The sequence below is a fragment of the Salvelinus alpinus genome, chromosome 23 (assembly GCF_045679555.1).
Source record: "Salvelinus alpinus chromosome 23, SLU_Salpinus.1, whole genome shotgun sequence".
Lineage (NCBI taxonomy): Eukaryota > Metazoa > Chordata > Actinopteri > Salmoniformes > Salmonidae > Salvelinus > Salvelinus alpinus.
In genome coordinates, this window is record NC_092108.1 from 16,039,818 (window position 1) to 16,060,142 (window position 20,325).

Below are 20,325 nucleotides of genomic sequence, written 5' to 3' on the forward strand. Positions count from 1 at the left end.
ATCAGGCCTATTTCAATCCATCTAAATATAAGGGCCTCCGTAATACGAGTGTTAGTCTGTCTCGCTGTCTGTTACTCCTTCATAACCCCTCTGACCAGCCCTCTTTGACCAGTGGGGTGGCCACTGGCCTGGCCAGCCCTGTACATGCGGCATAGGAAAAGGAACACAGTGAGAGGGTTAAGGTGAGAGGAGATACAGTCTACTGCTAATGAAAACAATGGCTTGGGATTGTTGTAATAGTGTGATTTAAGCAGTTATCAGAAGTGATTGGAATGAATGTAACTGAATTGAGACTGGAGAACGGAACTGTATTGCATTTAACAGACTTTGCGCTTATCAGGAGTCAACTGCTCTACAACAATAGCCTAACACCTAAATGCACCATATATATATATATATATATATAGCAATAGAGATTCAAAGCATCCTCTAGCCAATACAAACACCCACCTTCTGCAGGGATACTGAATTTTATTCAAGTACCTCAACAGTTTTGTTCTGAAGTTACCATCAGTTAAATGAATAAATCAGTTGTTGAGAGAAAGGCTCAGAGTCCATAGCCCAGATGTTGTAAAGTTACCCTTTAGGGTTTTGTTTTTTCAAAGTGCATTCAATCAGGTGGGTTTTTACATAGGGACAAACAGAAACAAATGAAAGCATGTATGATAAAAACAAGCGAACGCAAAACTGAGACTGTCCAAAAAGAAGAAAGAATAAGACTAAAAGATGCAGTGTGTGATCCATTCCCCATCCTCATCACCTGCATCTGTGGTTAATAGTAGCAACTCTGGGTTTGATATCAACAATGAGTGACTGCATAGATTCCATGGGCTGAAGATAGCTAGGCTTGAATAGATTACCTGATACTGGGATCAACAGTCCATAAACATTCACTCAGGAGGAGATGGAGAGAAATCTCTCCTTTCTCACAGTATCCAAGCTGTCCAGAGGGAGACTTCCAGAGATTGACCAAGATGTAAAACACGTCGCACAGTCTAGACAGAGCTAAAGAAGAGATGTAGGCTAGAACACACTGTATTCTTATGAGAGTTCCCATGCTAGTCTGCACTCCACAGTTGTTAGGTGCTCCATTCGTAGTAAGCTAGTTCAGTAAGATAAGGCTAACCTGTAAGATCACACATTTAGAGAACCGATATAAGGTTAGAGTTTTGGCATAAAATGGTTTTCAAACACTCCTTAAAATGTCAAAGTAAAAGGCAGGGGATTAAATAATGCTCAATTGATGATATCAATACATCGATGCCAAGCAGCCAAGCACACCGTGTGTACTTTGTTTGTTCAAAGGATGCTTCTTGATAAACTTACAAGACAGATTTAACAAACAAGCTATCCTATTCACTCGTTAAGGCTCATGTCATGCAATATTTGATCATGTCCTATCAAGTAATACAGCTTCCATTCCCACCTAAAAACAAGCCAGCACCCAATACATACAGGCACCGCCATACTGTTCTTTCTGTGAGCAGTCCTCCATCTTATTGAGAAAAACAGAAGAAAAATGTCAAACAGAAAGCATAAACGCCTAAAATCAAGTCAAGGTTTTTTTCCCCCACCTGCAAACGAATAGCAACCTAGCACTTAGAACGTGTCCATGTGTTAATCATAGGTCATCTAAAGAGAGCATGTAGCCACAATTAAGATGCTCCCAGTTTGTTGTCAGTATAATGTTTAGTGGCCGGGAGGATTATTGCTGTGATTTGGTCTGAATCTGAGACAGAGCTCACAGTCTGGAGTTAGGAGAGGCACAGAGAGAAGAATAACCATAGGGAAGGGAGGTGGGCTTGGGTAAGGTAAGGGGGACATGGGTGAAGTGGGGTGAAGATGATGGGGGTCAATGTTGAATGGTTTAAAAGGCGTCTGGGGCAATGATGGGGACAGGGTGGGGATATTTAGCAAAGAGGGTGGTTTCAGTGCAGCTCAATAAACACCTCCATCTCCTCAGAGATGAGGCCCTTGTAGGGCAGTCTGTGCTTCTCAATGGCGCGTGCCGCCAGGCACTGCAGAGTGACGTAGTTGAGGGGGAAGAGGGCCGGGTGCCCGTTGCTCTGTTCGTCCAGCAGGTTGTATGCGGTCTTCCTCTGGGAGTTGGTGGCGTCGAAGTGTGCCCCCGCCCTCACCAGCAATGCCATGATCTCCGGGAAACCGTTGCTGGCGGCGATGTGCAGGGGCGTGTTGTTGTCACAGTCCCGCGAGTCCACGTCCGCCCCGCACTCCAGCAGCAGCGAGGCCACGGTCTGGGAGGGGAACTGACCTACAGGGTAGCGGCCCACCGACGTGGTGTCCTTGTCCACGGCCATATGTAGGGGGGTGAAGCCTCTCCTCGCCCGCGGGTTCAGCTTCAGGAGGCGGTACACTGTCTGCTTCTTCTGGTGCTCTTGCTCTGCGGTGCACTCCAGCTTCTCCAGCAGGAACACCAGGTGGAGGATGATGGACAGGGCCTTGGTGAACTGGGGGGCTTCGGGAGGGCTGTCCCTCTGGGCCACCGCCCTCTCCACCTCCTTCACACTCTTCCCCAACACCCCCATCAGGTCGTGGAAGGTGACTCGCGTGGCCAGGGTGCCCTTGGCCCGGTCCTGCAGCACGAAGGAGAAGAGCTCGGCGAAGGACAGGAAGCTGCTGGCCGTCATGGGGCTGAGGGGGTCCAGGTTACTCTGCTGCATGTCCAGGGCATACTTCCACAGGCTGATGCAGCGCTCAAAGTTTCCTGAGTCGGCGTAGACGGCCCCTCTGTAGCGGATGTAGTAGGAGGTGTCGGGGTGCGAGGGCCCCAGGATTCTCTCTCGGACCAGCAGGGCCTGCATCCGCATCTCATCGGGGTCTGTGATCAGAGCCTCCAGCTCCTCGGCTGTGCTCACCTCACGGGCACAGTCATAGGCAGGGACAGGGGGACCCGGAGGGGGCTTGGCCAGGAGTCCCACCTTGTCAGCTGGTTGTCTCAGCTCCATGGCTCTCCTCCAGTATCTCATGGCCCCCAGGAGGTCTCTCTTCTTATCCACAAAGGTGGCCCCCAGGAGTTCGAGAGCATCAACGCGTTCTTCTCGCGAGGAGTGGGGCTGGTGGGCGAGGTACTCCACAATGTTTGTGTGCCCCGTGACGCTGGCGGCCAGGAGAGGGGTCATGCCATATCCGTCCCTCTCTATGCGGGCATTGCATTTCAGCAGCATCTTCATGATGTCCAGGCTACCGGACTCGGCACAGTCATGGAGTGCAGTGTTGCCTTTCACACTCTTGCGGTTGACATCGGCCCCCCGCTCCAAGAGGAACTTGGCTATCTCTTTGTGGCCCTTGTAGCAGGAGATCATCAGGCAGGTGTGGCCGTGGCGGTTGGCTACCTCCATATCGGCTCGGTGTTCCACCAGGTAGCGGACAATCTCCAGGTGACCATCGAAGCAGGCAGCACGGAGGGGCGTTGAGTTGGTCAGCGTAGTGTTGTTGACAGAGGCACCGTGTTTAAGGAGTGTGCGGACGACAGGGAGGTGACCCGCCGCCGAAGCCGCCCATAGCGGGGGAGCCCCTTCAATCGTCTCGCCATCAAAGTTCACCGAGCCTCCTAGTTCCACGTTAGCTTTACAATGTTCAAGCAAATAGTCGGCAACCTCTAAGTGTCCGTATCGAGAGGCAATGAGGAGAGGGGTGCCTCCCTGCGTTTTCTCCTCGGCGAGAGCCTCCAACTCCTCGGGACTTTTGTTACTCAGCAACTTCTGGATAAGTTTCAGCTTACCATCTCTGGCCGCGTTGAAAACCGCCGTCGTGATTTCCATTTTAACGTCTTTCGGCTTTCTCACTGGCCATCAACCCCCTAGCTACGTTTGTAGAAAATTAGGAAAGGGACTGTCTTTTCAAAATAATAAAAGAAACCTTGTCCGTAGCTCGGTTTCTCCCTGGCATTTCTCTGCCATTTTAAGGCTGCTGTCAAGATGGCGTTTGTGTTCTTTGACAGATCTATGTTTACAATTTACGCTTAGCATCTTGGTTTATGTAGTCTTTGAGAAATGATTTCACGAAGGATGAAACGGCACTTTCCTACTGATTGGAAATATCATTCCCATGAGCCATTTCGCACAAGTGAACTCAGCGCTAGATGGTTTAAAACGGGAAGTGCAGTTTTTAGGCGAACGTGTTTCTCGTTCACTAGAATGAATAAGTAGCTTCTTTGTAAACGTATTTAAACTACAATCCCCAAGAACCCCGAAACACAAAGAGCAGGCTCACCCTAAAACTTGAAACGAGGGGCATCACTTTTTATTTTACAAAATAAATATTAATGGTTCTGTATTTCTGTCGTCTACCTTTTAGACGAAACATATCTCTCACATCTACACTGATACAAAAATACTTTTAATTCGAGAATATAGTCTGTCTTGTGCTGTCTGTCAGCTATGCCCGGTGAGAGTAGCTAATTAGGTGCTGTCCAAGGTGCTGAATTGATATTTGAAGTAGGCCTATGTGGGTGAAGACCCCTTCACAAATACTAGGCCCCTACAGATCATTCCCAAATCCCAAATAATATATATTTTTCAATAGGCATGACATGCAAATACTGTTTTTAAAATACCATCAATCTATGCAGCATTGTGGCATAGCTTGTGTCTTCATTGAATGATGTGTGAGTACTAGATCAATAGGCGGCACTATAGTCTATTGAAATCAAATAACGGTGGATATATGGCATATATACACTGAATTTACAAACATTAGGTGCGCTAGAACAGCCTCAATTCGTCAGGGAATGGACTTTACCAAGGTGTCGAAAGCGTTCCACAGGAATGCTGGCCTATGCTGACTCCAATGCTTTCCACAGTTGTGTCAAGTTGGCTTGAAACACATGAAAACTGTTCAGCGTGAAAAACCCAGCAGCGTTGCAGTTCTTGACACACTCAAACCGGTGTGTTTGGCACCTACTACCATACCCCGTTCAAAGGCACTTAAATCTTTTGTCTTGCCCATTCACCCTCTGAATAGTACACATACATTATCTGTGTCTCAAGGCTTAAACGTCTTTATTTACGCTGTCTCCTCCCCTTCATCTACACTGATTGAAGTGGATTTAAGAAGTTACATCAATAAGGGATCATAGCTTTCACCTGGATTCACCTGGTCAGTCTATGTCATGGAAAGAGCAGGTGTTCCTAATGTTTATCAAGCTCAGTGTATGTTGTTGGCTGTTACCATAGGCTACTTACACTGGTAGATAGCAAACAGCAGAGGGCAGCAAAAACACATATTTATTCACTGCTGGGGTTAAGAATCACTGGAGACAGGATTTTGAGATGTTACGGTACTATTAGAATATTTTATTGTAAAATTGAAAAAGTACAGAGAGAAAAAGCCCCAGTAAGCATTCTGTATCATTCATATCTGAAGAAAAAAAACAGGAAATAAAAATAATAAATACAAGGAAAAGTAATAAATATGACCTAATAAATAAGCAAATAAATTAAAGCGTATGAACATTATAATTGTCAAAGCAGCAAGTATAAGAGAGACATGAGCAGTATAAGAGAGCTGTGGTTTCAAAGACATCATCATGTCCCCTTCTTCTCTCCTCGGCATTACCCACAACTCTCCTAATCCCCATCTCTCAATCATCTATACATTTTGTATATTGTGCTAAGAAACTGCTGAAGTAAGACACAATCTTCAAATGCCAACCCCAGCCACCACCACTATCTCCACTATCACCCCTACCCCTCTCTATCAATCCCCCAACCATCGCCCCATTACCTGAAAAGATGTGTGCTGACTATTATGGAATTAAACAGATTTCCTCATTTACATCAAGCTATATTCTCCTTTCCCATGGCATTCAAAACACAGTACAGTATCATACAGTCTCATTCATGAAAATGGCATGACCCCCCCCCCCCCCCCACTCCCTCCCATTATCCAAGTCACCTTATCGTCCAAATCCCCAAGCCTCCAGTTGAGCAGTAAGGATGGATGTAGGTGGATTTTGGCAGTAAACACACAAAAACTCATAATAAATCTTCAAATGAAAATAGAAGTCTTGTTTTTTTATATACACATCACCTTGTAGAGGTAGTGCAGTAGGAATGCTAAGTATACATGTAGTCATTTGATTGAAAGTAACATGGCTTCATTCAGGTAGTTAATAAACGCATATAGAAAAAGCACAGTAAACTATCTTTATATACCCCAACCCCCGAAAAGCATATAACCCCAGAACCTGAATAAAACATAGAAATATACACATAGATTTCCAACCAACAATAGCATTAATTTAGCCTCCAGGATACTGCTTTATATTTATAGGATGAGCAAAGGTCAAATGACCTGTCAAGTTACTGTAGTGCACTGATTGTCTCTTAGTGCAACTAGGACTACTGCTATTACCTCAGGATCTGGATCAAACATCAAGACGGACTTTCTTCCAGCAGTCGCAGGCCAAGCTCTGCTTACCATAGAAATATAATTCCTAGAAGGGTTTTTGACCCTCAGACCAAAGCAATTTGACTGCTCCCCCTCACTAATAATTATATTACTACGCTGCTAACAGTGTTGAGAGGCTGCTGGTCAGTAAACCTTTCACAGAGGCATGCATCATTAAAGCTGACAGGGTTGTCTTAACAGTCAATATAGGAATTTAACTTCTGTCCTATAGAGAAATTATATTGTCCAGTTCAACTGACAAGCGATTGAAGTGGAGTTGACCCTTGGCTCTAAACAAAACGTCCCGTTTCTTCCTTTGAATACATCTCTGTGAGGAAACCACATGCAGATACAAGAGAATAGAAGGCTGGCAGCTAATAAGAAGTAAGCTATATCTTGACAATGATTAAAACCCATGAAAATAAATCAATGTATAATACACATCTTGAATATAAATATTCATTGGTATACCCACATGTCCAGTTGGTTTATGATTCTGTGCACAGTGAATAAACTAATATCGATAAAACTAAAATAGCTACTTCATATTTATCTCTCAGCTGCCAACTAGCCTGGAATGTTACAAGATAATTACATTTACATATTAGAATTCATAGATAGATTAAACATTATTTGGCAACTTCACTTATGATATGATTGATAATATCTTCTGCTATTACAAGATGACAAACAAATTAATTCTATGTTGGTCCTTATGTCCAGCCTCACAGCATGGTTGACAGACAGTGCTCACCATATAGGATAGAAGTGGAGGGGACATTCCAACTCACAGCAATAGTCAGTGATATTTGGAGCAGTAGCCATGTTCAGTGTACCATTAGGAATGTTCCGTGAAACGTGCTATTCTGTGTATCTCAGGGGATATTGGGTCAGGAATTGTCTGTAAGTAAAATAGGCAGTAACATTCACTAGGAGTTAGTGAAAATATGGTTCACTCTTGAAGATGTGATGATGACCACAAATGAAAGAAAAAGAGAGAAAACCCCCCTCCCTCACCCACTGCATTCTAGAGTGTCTCTTGGAATTGTCACCACTTCATTCTAGAGTGTCTCTTGGAATTGTCACCACTGCATTCTAGAGTGTGTCTTGGAATTGTCAACACTGCATTCTAGAGTGTCTCTTGGAATTGTCACCACTGCATTCTAAAGTGTCTCTTGGAATTGTCAACACTGCATTCTAGAGTGTCTCTTGGAATTGTCACCACTGCATTCTAGAGTGTGTCTTGGAATTGTCACCACTGCATTCTAGAGTGTCTCTTGGAATTGTCACCACTGCATTCTAAAGTGTCTCTTGGAATCGTCACCACTGCATTCTAGAGTGTGTCTTGGAATTGTCACCACTGCATTCTAAAGTGTCTCTTGGAATCGTCACCACTGCATTCTAGAGTGTCTCTTGGAATTGTCACCACTGCATTCTAAAGTGTCTCTTGGAATTGTCAACACTGCATTCTAGAGTGTCTCTTGGAATTGTCACCACTGCATTCTAGAGTGTCTCTTGGAATTGTCACCACTGCATTCTAGAGTGTCTCTTGGAATCGTCACCACTGCATTCTAGAGTGTCTCTTGGATTCGTCACCACTGCATTCTAGAGTGTCTCTTGGAATCGTCACCACTGCATTCTAGAGTGTCTCTTGGAATTGTCACCGGTGCATTTTAGTGTCTCTTAGAATCGTCACCGGTGCATTCTAGAGTGTTTTTTTATGTTCCTCTGTCGGTTTCTAGTGTTCCCTGAGGGAGGTACTGTGACAATGTTCTCAACCTGTCCTACACAGCACAATGAATGACTAGTGCTCACAATTGGACCTTGTATAGCCCTTTAAAAGACAATTTTATGTTTTCTCCCAATAAAGTAGTGTCTGCGCTCTCTGTCTCTCCAAACTAAATAAAACATTCACCCAAATGCAAGCGAGAGGGGACTGCAGACACCTGCTAAAATGTAATGGTTGTCGGACGGTGTCAGACTCAATTGGATCGAACGGCTTTCTACTCTAACTCTGCATCTCTCTGTGCTGCTGTTGATGACACCTCCCCTGACAGTTTACTGTCCGGATTTAACCAGACCTGCTTTTCCCGAGTTTGTGTAGTCCAGGGATGTCAAACATATGGCCTGCGGGCGGATCCGGCCCATGAGGGGGTCCAATCTGGCGTGTGAGTGGTTTGAGTCAAAAATAATATATATATATTTTTGTGTAGGAAAACAAACTCAATATACTTTGTCCAGCTAGCTAATAATCACCCAAATGAATGCTAGGTAGTCAGCGAGCAACGCAAATTCAAAAAACGATGGATAGAGGACAATTTATTGCAAATTTAGACGGCGAGGAAATACAAGCAATTTTCACTGCGGCCCTCCGGATCTCGTTGAAGACTGAATGTGGCCCCATCGCAAAATGAGTTTGACACCCCTGTTATACAATGATAAAATAGCTTGTGCAATAAACAACTTCTAACTTGTGCCATACTAGTGTTTTCTGTGCTACTGTAAGGGGGAGGAGTTTTTCATGAGAATGTGACCTAACCAGGAAGAACCCGATGCATGACGTCTACTGGCTAAACAAAGTGAACACACAGATCTTGGATCAGCTGTCCCTCCCCAAATCCTAACTTAAACCATTAAGCACCTAAACCAGAAAACTGACCTAAGATCAGTTACTATGAACAGTTTCTATGGATTACATATACTTTATGTATTAGATAAACTCCAATAACATTACACGATACATGTACAGTATAGTATTAGTCATTCTACTCCATGTGGCACAACTGACACCGTTTTCTAAATCACTGACCCGAGACCTGCAGTTAGCTTCTGAAGCGAAATGTGATCCAATGGCCTTTGCTCTATAGGCAGAATAGTGCATGCAATGATGTCAGAGGGGGAAAACACCTTACTTCATTGTTTGAAGTAACGTGTTTGTTGTTGTAATATTGCAAACGGACGAGGGCAATTTCACCACAACGGATTCCAGCTTTAAGGTTAAAATTCAGGTAAAGTGAGCTGATCCTAGATCTGTACCTATGGGCATCTTTGAATAGAACAGGCTCAGAGTGGTTGCTGCGCAGAGGGAGACAGAACTCAAATAGTTCAAGGGTCAAACTGAGTGCCCAAAGATGAAGTGTATCAGTAAACAGATGATAAGAGGTGGTTTTCAACAAAACAACTGCTCCATTATGTATTCCAGCCCACAGGAAGAGCTTGCGGCAACATTCTCCCTCACTAACCTCTCCAACTGACTGCTACATGATCGAATTTCACATTTACATACTGCTTAGTAGTCAGCTGTACACTGATGATGAATTATCCAATGCTGACCTAAAGAACCTTTCTGTCACTGTTATGTATTAAACTACAGTAGAATACTGCATTTCAATTATTTTTGAATGTTAGTTTGCACTCGACTAAGCAGTATACTGTTATTGTATTATGATTGTTAGTATTTTGTACATGACTATTAAAGAGAAAGAGAAAAACATTGGGTCCTCCGATCCCAAGGGGGTGCAGTTCGCTTGGTTGCTATGGAAACTTGAGAAAGTTGCAAGCTTGGGACTCACAGAGAAAGGATAAAGAGGAGAGAGAGAAAGAGAGAAAGAAAGAAATTGAAATAATCTCTTCCCAGATATACTGGGCATCCTCAGATCAAGTTTGAACCCTTATTCGTTCATTACATGGTAGGAAAAACCTGAAGTCTCTTGTTCACTATGCTCTTTGAGTCTATCAGAAATCCATATCCTTTTTAGCATTGCTTGTTAGTCTGCTTGTGGTGTTCTTCTTCACTACCAAGTCTCCAAAGATGCTGAATTGTTCAAAGTTGTTTCTGTTTGTATCAACAACAAAAAAATAATGTTTTTTTGAAAGTCTTGTTCTATCCCGTTGCTCTCTGTCTGTAATAGCAAACTTTCACTGCTGCAGAGCTGCGAGTCCTGTCCTCTCCCAGACAGATATGTTTGAAGATGAAAGCATATCTCTTCCCAACTCCCATATGAAGTCTATTTTCCATTGTTTTAAAAACAGAATAACTTTTGAGTTTGTTCCTTCATGAAATGTCTTATTCCATCAAAGACGTCCTCCATTCTTCTGTTTAAACCTATGGGGGGTGAGAGAGGGGTGGGAAGGGGGAGAGAGTGAGAGGAAGAGAAAGGAAGAGGGGGGAAGCGGAAGGAAGGGAGAGAGTGAGAGAAATACCGATAATGAGAGAGAGAGAGGGGGATTGGGAGAGAGGGAAAGAGAAGCGCTAGAATCTGACTCGGGACACTAGTGTGAAGTGTAACTTTGTTATACAGTTTTTGATCAACATAGACAGCTAAAATCAGGGTGAAACAGCATTGATAAAAACACTAATAACTTCATTATATTATCTATAATAGTAGACACAGGTTTTACCTATGCTGGGGGGTGTCAGTAGGGACGGCTGGCGTCTTTGGGACGTTTCAGCTGCACCTTTAGTCTCTTCATGCCGATCTGGAAACCATTCATGGCCTGGATGGCAGCCTGGGCACTGCCCGGGTTATCAAAGCTCACAAAGCCTGCATACATACAGACACAGAAAGAATCTCTGAATGGTTGGTGGTAGCGTCAATCACCTAGGCGCTAGTTGTGTTTGGTTAGAAACATTTGTCACTCACCAAAACATTTGCTCTGATTGGTGGCTCTGTCCATGAATACCTTGGAGGAGATGACATTTCCGAAAGGCAGGAACATCTGCATCAGCTCGTTATCCCCAAACTCCTGGGGCAGGTGGTAGATGAACAGATTACAGCCCTCTGGTCCTGGAACACACACGTGCATGGACACACACACACACACACACACACACACACACACACACACACACACACACACACACACACACACACACACACACACACACACACACACACACACACACACACACACACACACACACACACACACACACACACACACACACTGTTAGAGGCACTGACCCTAGTATCATGATGGTACAGTATATTTTTAACACACAAAATCATGATGATCACCACTAAGGTTGCTGCACATTGTAATTATGGAACTGGCAATGATCCTGTATATATATATTTTTTTGTTGGTACTTCTCGTCTTCTTACTTCATATTAGTACCTTATATTAGTACTTTGTATTAGTACATTATATTAGTACCTTATATTAGTACTTTATATCAGTACATTATATTAGTACATTATATTAGTACTTTGTATTAGTACTTTATATCAGTACATTATATTAGTACTTTATATTAGTACTTTATATCAGTACATTATATTAGTACATTATATTAGTACTTTGTATTAGTACTTTGTATCAGTACATTATATTAGTACATTATATGAGTACTTTGTATTAGTACATTATATTAGTACTTTGTATTAGTACTTTAAATGATTTCCTCTCACATTGATAGAGAATACTGCATTGTCGGGAAAGAGCTTGTAAGTAAGCATTTCACTGTACTCTTTTATACCTGCTATATCTTGTGCATGTGACAAATAAACTTTGAAACTTGATACTCATGATGTTGTTGATAATGATGATGATGAATAATTAGTAAATATAGTTACTCACCCTCACCTTCCCTCTGTTGTTGGCCAATGACCTGAGGGTGCTGTGCCAGAGACTGACCTACAGGTGTCAGTGTAGCCGCTGGGTAGATGGCTACAGAGAGGAAAGGGAGGAAGGAGAAGAAAGAAAAGAGGGAGAGAGAGAGAGGAGGAGAGAAAGAGAGAGAGAAGAGAAAGAGAGAGAGAGGAGAGACAGCGAGAGAGGGAGAGAGAGAGGAGAGCAGGGAGACAGAGAGAGAGGAAAGAGAGAGAAAGAGATAGAGGAAAGACAGAGAGAGAAAGAGATAGAGAAAGAAAGGACAAAGAGGAGAGAGAGTGAAAGAGAGGAGAGAAAGAGCGGAGAGACAAAGAAAGTGCGAGACAGAGAGAGAGACATAAAAGAGAGAGAGAGGACAAAGAGGAGAGAGAGAAAGGGAGAGAGAGAGGAGAGAGAGATAGATAGGCAGTAAGGGGGATGAAGTGAAAAAGAAAAGAGAGAGTGGGTATTGAGTTAGTCCTTTATGAGTCACATTCAACAGACTCTGGTGAAGACCTGGATGTATCAAGGTCAGGATTCGAGAACAGAGATGTGTAGTGGACTGCACCTGTGTATTGCTGCACCCCAGTAAAGGTTTGTTGCAGTGTGTCTGCAGCAGTGGGGCTCTGGGTGGAGTAGGGGGGCAGGCCGTTGGTGTAGAGGGTCTCCAGAGGGTGCACGTTAGCCTGGGGGGCGAGGCCCGTATACCCGTTCATCATGGGGGTCACCAGACTGGGCAGGGAGGAGGGCATGGTGGACGGAGGGGAGCTCAGACCTGCAAGGGGGGAATACAAACTCACTACACCGGAGACAGAAATGATCACTATACCGGAGAGAGATATGATCACTACACCAGAGACAGAAATGATCACTACACCAGAGACAGAAATTATCATTACACCAGAGACAGAAATGATCACTACACCGGAGACAGAAATTATCACTACACCAGAGACAGAAATGATCACTACACCGGAGACAGAAATGATCACTACACCGGAGACAGAAATGATCACTACACCAGAGACAGAAATGATCACTACACCAGAGACAGAAATGATCACTACACCAGAGACAGAAATGATCACTACACCAGAGACAGATATGATCACTACACCAGAGACAGAAATGATCACTACACCTGAGCCAGAAATGATCACTACACCGGAGCCAGAAATGATCACTACACCAGAGACAGAAATGATCACTACACCAGAGACAGATATGATCACTACACCAGAGACAGATATGATCACTACACCAGAGACAGAAATGATCACTACACCAGAGACAGAAATGATCACTACACCTGAGACAGAAATGATCACTACACCTGAGACAGAAATGATCACTACACCTGAGACAGAAATGATCACTACACCTGAGACAGAAATGATCACTACACCAGAGACAGAAATGATCACTACACCAGAGACAGAAATGATCACTACACCAGACACAGATTGGAGTCAATGTGTATGAGAGAAAATGGGAGAGAGGAGGGAGAGAGAATAGAGAGATAGAGAGACAGAGAGACCGGGGGCGAGTGTGCGTGTGTTAGTCTCATGTACACTGAGTATACAACACATTAAGAACACCTGCTCTTTCCATGACATAGACTGACCAGGTATATCAAGGTGAAAGCTATTATCCCTTTTTGATGTCACTTGTTAAACTCACTTCAATCAGTGTAGATGAAGGGGAGAAGACAGGTTAAAGAAGGATTTTTAAGCCTTGAGAAAATTGAGACATGGATTGTGAAAGGGCAAGACAAAAGATTGAAGTGCCTTTGAACGGGGTATGGAAGTACAGTACCAGTCAAAAGTTTGGACACACCTACTCATTCAAGGGTTTTTCTGATTTTTACTATTTCCTACATTGTAGAATAATAGCGAAGACATGAAAACTATGAAATAACACATATAGAATCATGTAGTAACCAAAAAAGTGTTAAACAAATCTAAATATATTTTATGAGATTCTTCAAAGTAGCCACCCTTTGCCTTAATGACAGCTTTACACAGACTTGGCATTCTCTCAACCAGCTTCCCGAGGTAGTAACCTGGAATGCATTTCAATTAACCGGTGTGCCTTGTTAAAAGTTTATTTGTGGAATTTATTTCCTTCTTAATGTGTTTGAGCCAATCAGTTGTGTTGTGACAATGTAGGTGTGGTATACAGAAGACAGTCCTACTTGGTAAAAGACCAAGTCCATATTATGGCAAGAACAGCTTAAATAAGCAAAGAGTCCATCATTACTTTAAGACGTGAAGGTCAGTCAATACGGAAATTTTCAAGAACTTTTAACGTTTCTTGAAGTGCAGTCGCAAATACCATCAAGCGCTATGACGAAACTGACTCTCATGAGGACCGCCACAGGAAAGGAATGTATGCAGTCAGTATTCAATGAGACTGAACAGTATGCAACAGATAAACTGTGACTAGATCGGACCAACACACCTGTAACGTTTTGTACAAAGCGGTTGGAAGAGAACTGTATTGTTTGTGAAACTATGGTTGCGTTCTGACTCAAAGTTACCTCTGACCCAAAGTTACCTCTGACCCAAAGTTACCTCTGACCCAAAGTTACCTCTGACCCAAAGTTACCTCTGACCCAAAGTTACCTCTGACCCAAAGTTACCTCTGACCCAAAGTTACCTCTGACCCAAACTTACCTCTGACCCAAACTTACCTCTGACCCAAACTTACCTCTGACCCAAACTTACCTCTGACCCAAACTTACCTCTGCTGCAGAGGATAAGTTCATTAGAGTTACCAGCCTCAGATTGCAGCCCAAATAAATGCTTCACAGAGTTCAAATAACAGACACATCTCAAAATCAACGGATCAGAGGAGACTGTGTGAATCAGGCCTTCATGGTTGAATTGCTGTAAAGAAAGCACTACTAAAGGACACCAATAAGAAGAAGAGACTTGCTTGGGACAAGGAACATGAGCAATGGACATTAGACTGGTGGAAGTCCAAATATGAGCGAACTTGACGCAACTGTGGGAAGCATTGGAGTCAACATGGGCCAGCATCCCTGTGGAATGACAACGGCACCTTGTAGAATCCATGTCCCGACGAATTGAGGCTGTTCTGAGGGCAAAACGGTATGCGACTCAATATTAGGAAGGTGTTCCTAATGTTTTTTACACTCAGTGTATTTATGTGCGTGCGTGCGTGCGTGCGTGCGTGCGTGCGTGCGTGCGTGCGTGTGTGTGTACAAGTGTGTGTGGGGGTAACAGCAGGCTTCTCAAAGCTCACAAGGTGATGAAATCACTCTGCAATGTCAGCATATCAATGCAATGACATGCAACTCACTGAGGCAGCAGCAGAGGCATTTTACTGTTCTCCCTGCTCACTGTCTTGTCTACAACTGCGGCAAATAAAGATTTTGTCCCACAGTGAAATGGGCTGGATGTTTGTCTGCACTAAACTGATACATCCTCGGGAGGGACATAGGGCCTTCTCCAATTTGCATGATTCTGTGTGTACTGGGTAGCCATCCCAAATACTGTATTTGTGATCGGATAGCCTTTAGCGGTGTGTGTGTGTGTGTGTGTGTGTGTATGTGTGCGTGTGTGTGTGTGTGTGCATTCATGCGTGTAAGAGAGAGGAAAAGACAGAGACAGTGACTGAGAGAAAGACAGAGAGACAGACAGACAGAGACAGAGAGAAAGACAGAGAGAAAGACAGAGAAAAAGACAGAGAGAAAGAGAGAGAGAGAAAGCAATACAGTACATTAGAGGGAGATAGCGACAGAGACATCGAATGATAGAAAGCGATACAGAGAGATAGAATGATAGAAATAATAAAGAGAGAGAGAATGATAGAAAGCGATACAGAGAGATAGAATGATAGAAATAATAAAGAGAGAGAGATTGATAGAAAGCAATACAGAGAGAGAATGATAGAAAGCGATACAGAGAGAGAGAATGATAGAAATAATAAAGAGAGAGAGAATGATAGAAAGCAATACAGAGAGAGAATGATAGAAAGCAATACAGAGATAGAGAATGATAGAAAGTGATACAGGGAGATAGAATGATAGAAAGTGATACAGAGAGATAGAATGATATAAAAATAAAGAGAGAGAGAATGATAGAAGGCAATACAGAGAGAGAGAATGATAGAAATAATAAAGAGAGAGAGAATGATAGAAAGCAATACAGAAAGTGAGAATGATAGAAAGCAATACAGAGATAGAGAATGATAGAAAGTGATACAGGGAGAGAGAATGATAGAAAGCGATACAGAGATGGTGGATGATAGATACAGAGAGAGAGAATGACACAAAGCGATACAGAGAGAATGATAGAAAGCGATACAGAGATACAGAATGATAGAAAGTGATCGAGAGATAGAGAATTATAGAAAGCAATTCAGAAAAAGAGAATGATACACAGCGCTAAAGAGAATGACACAAAGCGATACAGAGAAAGTAAATGATAGAAAGCAATACAGAGAGATAGAATGATAGAAAGCGATACAGAGATAGAGAATGATGCAAAGCGATACAGAGAGAGTAAATGATAGAAAGCGATACAGAGATAGAGAATGATAGAACGCAAAACAGAGATAGAATGATAGAGAGTGATACAGAGAGAGAATGAGAGAAAGCGATACAAAGATAGAGAATGATAGAGAGCGATACAGAGAGAGAGAATGATAGAGAGCGATACAGAGAGAGAATGATAGAAAGCGATACAAAGATAGAGAATGAGAGAAAGCGATACAAAGATAGAGAATGAGAGAAAGCGATACAAAGATAGAGAATGAGAGAAAGCGATACAGAGATGGAGAATGAGAGAAAGCGATACAGAGAGATAGAATGAAAGAAAGCGATACAGAGAGAATGATACAAAAAGATACAGAGTTAGAATGATAGAAAGCGATACATAGATAGAGGATGATAAAAGAAAGTACTACAGAGATAGAGGAGGATAGAATAGAGTGATACAGAGATAGAGGGTGATAGAATTAAGTGATACAGAGATAGATGATGATAGAATAAAGTGATACAGAGATAGAGGATGATAGAATAAGTGATACAGAGATAGAGGATGATAGAATAAGTGATACAGAGATAGAGGATGATAGAATAAGTGATACAGAGATAGAGGATAATAGATTAAAGTGATACAGAGACAGAGGGTGATAGAAGAAAGTGATACAGAGACAGAGGATGATATAATAAAGTGATACAGAGACAGAGGGTGATAGAATAAGTGATACAGAGATAGATGATACTAGATTAAAGTGATACAGAGACAGAGGGTGATAGAAGAAAGTGATACAGAGATAGAGGATGATAGAATAAAGTGATACAGAGATAGAGGATGATATAATAAAGTGATACAGAGATAGAGGATTATATAATAAAGTGATACAGAGATGGAGAATGGTAGACTAAAGTGATACAGAGATAGAGGATGATATAAGAAAGTGATACAGAGATAGAGGATTATAGAATAAAGTAATACAGAGATAGCGGATGATAGAATAAGTGATACAGAGATAGAGGATGACAGAATAAGTGATAAAGAGAGAGAGGATGATAGAATAAAATGATACAGAGATAGAGGATGATAGAATAAGTGATACAGAGATAGAGGATGATAGAATAAAGTGATACAGAGATAGCGGATGATAGAATAAGTGATACAAATGATAGAGGATAATAGAAGAAAGTGATACAGAGATAGCGGATGATATAATAAGTGATACAGAGATAGGGGATGATAGAAGAAAGTGATACAGAGATAGAGGATGATAGAAGAAAGTGATACAGAGATAGACGATGATAGAAGAAAGTGATACAGCGATAGAGGATGATAGAAGAAAGTGATACAGAGATATCGGATGATAGAATACGTGATACAGAGATAGCAGAAGATAGAATAAGTGATACAGAGATAGAGGATAATATAATAAAGTGATACAGAGATAGAGGATGATAGAATAAGTGATACAGAGATAGCGGAAGATATAATAAGTGATACAGAGATAGAGGATGATATAATAAAGTGATACAGAGATAGAGGATGATAGAATAATGTGATACAGAGATAGCGGAAGATATAATAAGTGATACAGAGATAGATGATGATATAATAAAGTGATACAGAGATAGAGGATGATAGAATAAGTGATACAGAGATAGCGGAAGATATAATAAGTGATACAGAGATAGATGATGATATAATAAAGTGATACAGAGATAGAGGATGATAGAATAAGTCATACAGAGATAGCGGAATATAGAATAAGTGATACAGAGATAGATGACGATAGAAGAAAGTGATACATATATATATGATGATATAATAAAGTGATACAGAGATAGAGGATGATAGAATAAAGTGATACAGAGGTAGAGGATTATAGAAGAAAGTGATACATATATAGAGGATGATAGAATAAAGTGATACAGAGATAGAGGATTATATAGTATACTGATAAAGAGATAGAGGATGATAGAAGAATGTGATACAGAGATAGAGGATGATATAATAAAGTAATACAGAGATAGAGGATAATAGAATAAGTGATACAGAGATAGAGGATGATAGAATAAGTGATAAAGAGATAGAGGATGATAGAATAAGTGATACAGAGATAGAGGATTATAGAATAAAGTGATACAGAGATAGGGGATGATATAATAAGTGATACAGAGATAGAGGACGATAGAATAAGTGATATAGAGATAGAGGATGATAGAATAAAGTGATACAGAGATAGAGGATGATAAAATAAAGTGATACATTGATAGATGATGATAGAATAAGGTGATACAGAGATAGAGGATGATAGAATAAAGTGATACAGAGATAGATGATTATAGAATAAAGTGATACAGAGATAGAGGATGATAGAATAAGTGATACAGAGATAGAGGATGATAGAATACGTGATACAGAGATAGAGGATTATATAATAAAGTGATACAGAGATAGAGGATTATAGAATAATGTGATGCAGAGATAGGGGATTATAGAATACGTGATACAGAGATAGAGGATTATATAATAAAGTGATACAGAGATAGAGGATGATAGAATAAGTGATACAGAGATAGATGTGCTGGAAGGTGTACAGTATATATTCATTAATGGCCTATAATACATTATACACTTTAATCGACCACATAGATTACCGCACAGTAGTATGAATTTAGCAGATCTATAAAACAGGACTCCTATTTAGCTCAGTGCTGACAGGGAGAGTAGAATGTGAAGACCAGAGTAGAATAGGTTACATCACAATAAATATATCTTCCTGGATATAGTTAATAGACGGTCATGTCTGCTGGTTTCCAGAGTGATTTAGACCTAGAAACCAGGTGTGTACACGCTCTCTAGAGCAATGAATTGATCATAAGTGGCTCGTTCATTAAGCTAAAGGAGAATACGAAGTCAGGCTGCCTATAGTGTGTATCCAGTGCAGAGTTACACTCTTCTGATTCTGTTGGATCAATGGTGAATTGTAACACTACCCTCAGTCAGAGAGCGATAGATCTCAGGACCGCATAGTGAAATCTGATATCACACATTTTACAAGACCCCTATGTAACTGACCAGGTATTGAACACAGGTCATCTGAGCACCTACAAACTGTGTTAGCCCACAGAGTTAAAGCTTTAGGCATTAGCTCTGGGGGAGAACACATATTTTCAGGTCTCCAACCCTACTCATCATGAATGTTGCTGATTTATCCTACGTGACTGACCTGACACGGAGTTGAGGGGGTTGGGCGGCAGGCCATTCATGGTTAGCGCCCCCACCTGGTGGAGCTGGGCGGAGGGGAAGGAGAGGCTGGGGGCCAGGTAGCCCCCCTGAGACACGGCCATCACCGCAGCCTGCTGTTGCTGCATCAACTGATGAGGGGAGGAGATGGAGAGGAGGAGAAAGAAAGGAGAGAGAGAAAGGAGAGAAATGGGATGAGAGAAACCTGTTAGTGAGGCATCGGTCTGTCAGAGCAACAGATACCAAATTGTGTGTGTGTGTGTGTGTGTGTGTGTGTGTGTGTGTGTGTGTGTGTGTGTGTGTGTGTGTGTGTGTGTGTGTGTGTGTGTGTGTGCTTACGGCATGTGTGTAGCTGCTGTAGCTAGTGAACGTGGGTAGAGAGACAGAGGGGTTAAACATGCCAAACTGTCCAGCCATCTGCTGCATGCGCCGTAGGGTCCTCTCCTTGTCTGTGTCTGCAAACTTCACCACCAGGCTGGATGACGCTCCCTAGAGGGGAGAGAAATAACATGGATTAGTGTGTGTGTGTGTGTGTGTGTGTGTGTGTGTGTGTGTGTGTGTGTGTGTGTGT

The 20,325-nt window shown here is 42.2% G+C and overlaps 2 protein-coding genes across 6 annotated transcripts in view; both read right to left on the bottom strand.

Moving 5' to 3' along the window:
- Nucleotides 1-287: 287 nt before the first annotated feature.
- LOC139550337 (protein fem-1 homolog A-like) lies at nt 288-3,953 on the bottom strand. The gene has a single exon (XM_071361177.1). The coding sequence runs from the start codon at nt 3,780-3,782 to the stop codon at nt 1,929-1,931; it is 1,854 nt and encodes a 617-aa protein (XP_071217278.1). The 5' UTR covers nt 3,783-3,953; the 3' UTR covers nt 288-1,928.
- Nucleotides 3,954-5,284: 1,331 nt separating this feature from the next.
- LOC139550357 (CUGBP Elav-like family member 5) overlaps nt 5,285-20,325 on the bottom strand; it is a 96,107-nt gene continuing 81,066 nt past the window's right edge. For 2 of the 5 annotated variants that reach the window (XM_071361218.1, XM_071361214.1), the window contains 7 exons: nt 20,094-20,243; nt 19,738-19,885; nt 12,572-12,802; nt 11,992-12,081; nt 11,055-11,198; nt 10,813-10,955; nt 5,285-10,516 (listed from right to left, as the gene is read on the bottom strand). In XM_071361218.1, the coding sequence (XP_071217319.1) occupies nt 10,828-10,955; nt 11,055-11,198; nt 11,992-12,081; nt 12,572-12,802; nt 19,738-19,885; nt 20,094-20,243 (891 nt within the window). In that variant the 3' untranslated portion in view covers nt 5,285-10,516; nt 10,813-10,827. The remainder of the gene's footprint in view (nt 10,517-10,812; nt 10,956-11,054; nt 11,199-11,991; nt 12,082-12,571; nt 12,803-19,737; nt 19,886-20,093; nt 20,244-20,325) is intronic. The other 3 variants (XM_071361217.1, XM_071361216.1, XM_071361215.1) reach the window with 3 other exon arrangements.

Bases quoted from the DNA above. Each gene is read 5' to 3' on its own strand.
- LOC139550337 (XM_071361177.1), bottom strand. From the start codon at position 3,782: ATGGAAATCACGACGGCGGTTTTCAACGCGGCCAGAGATGGTAAGCTG.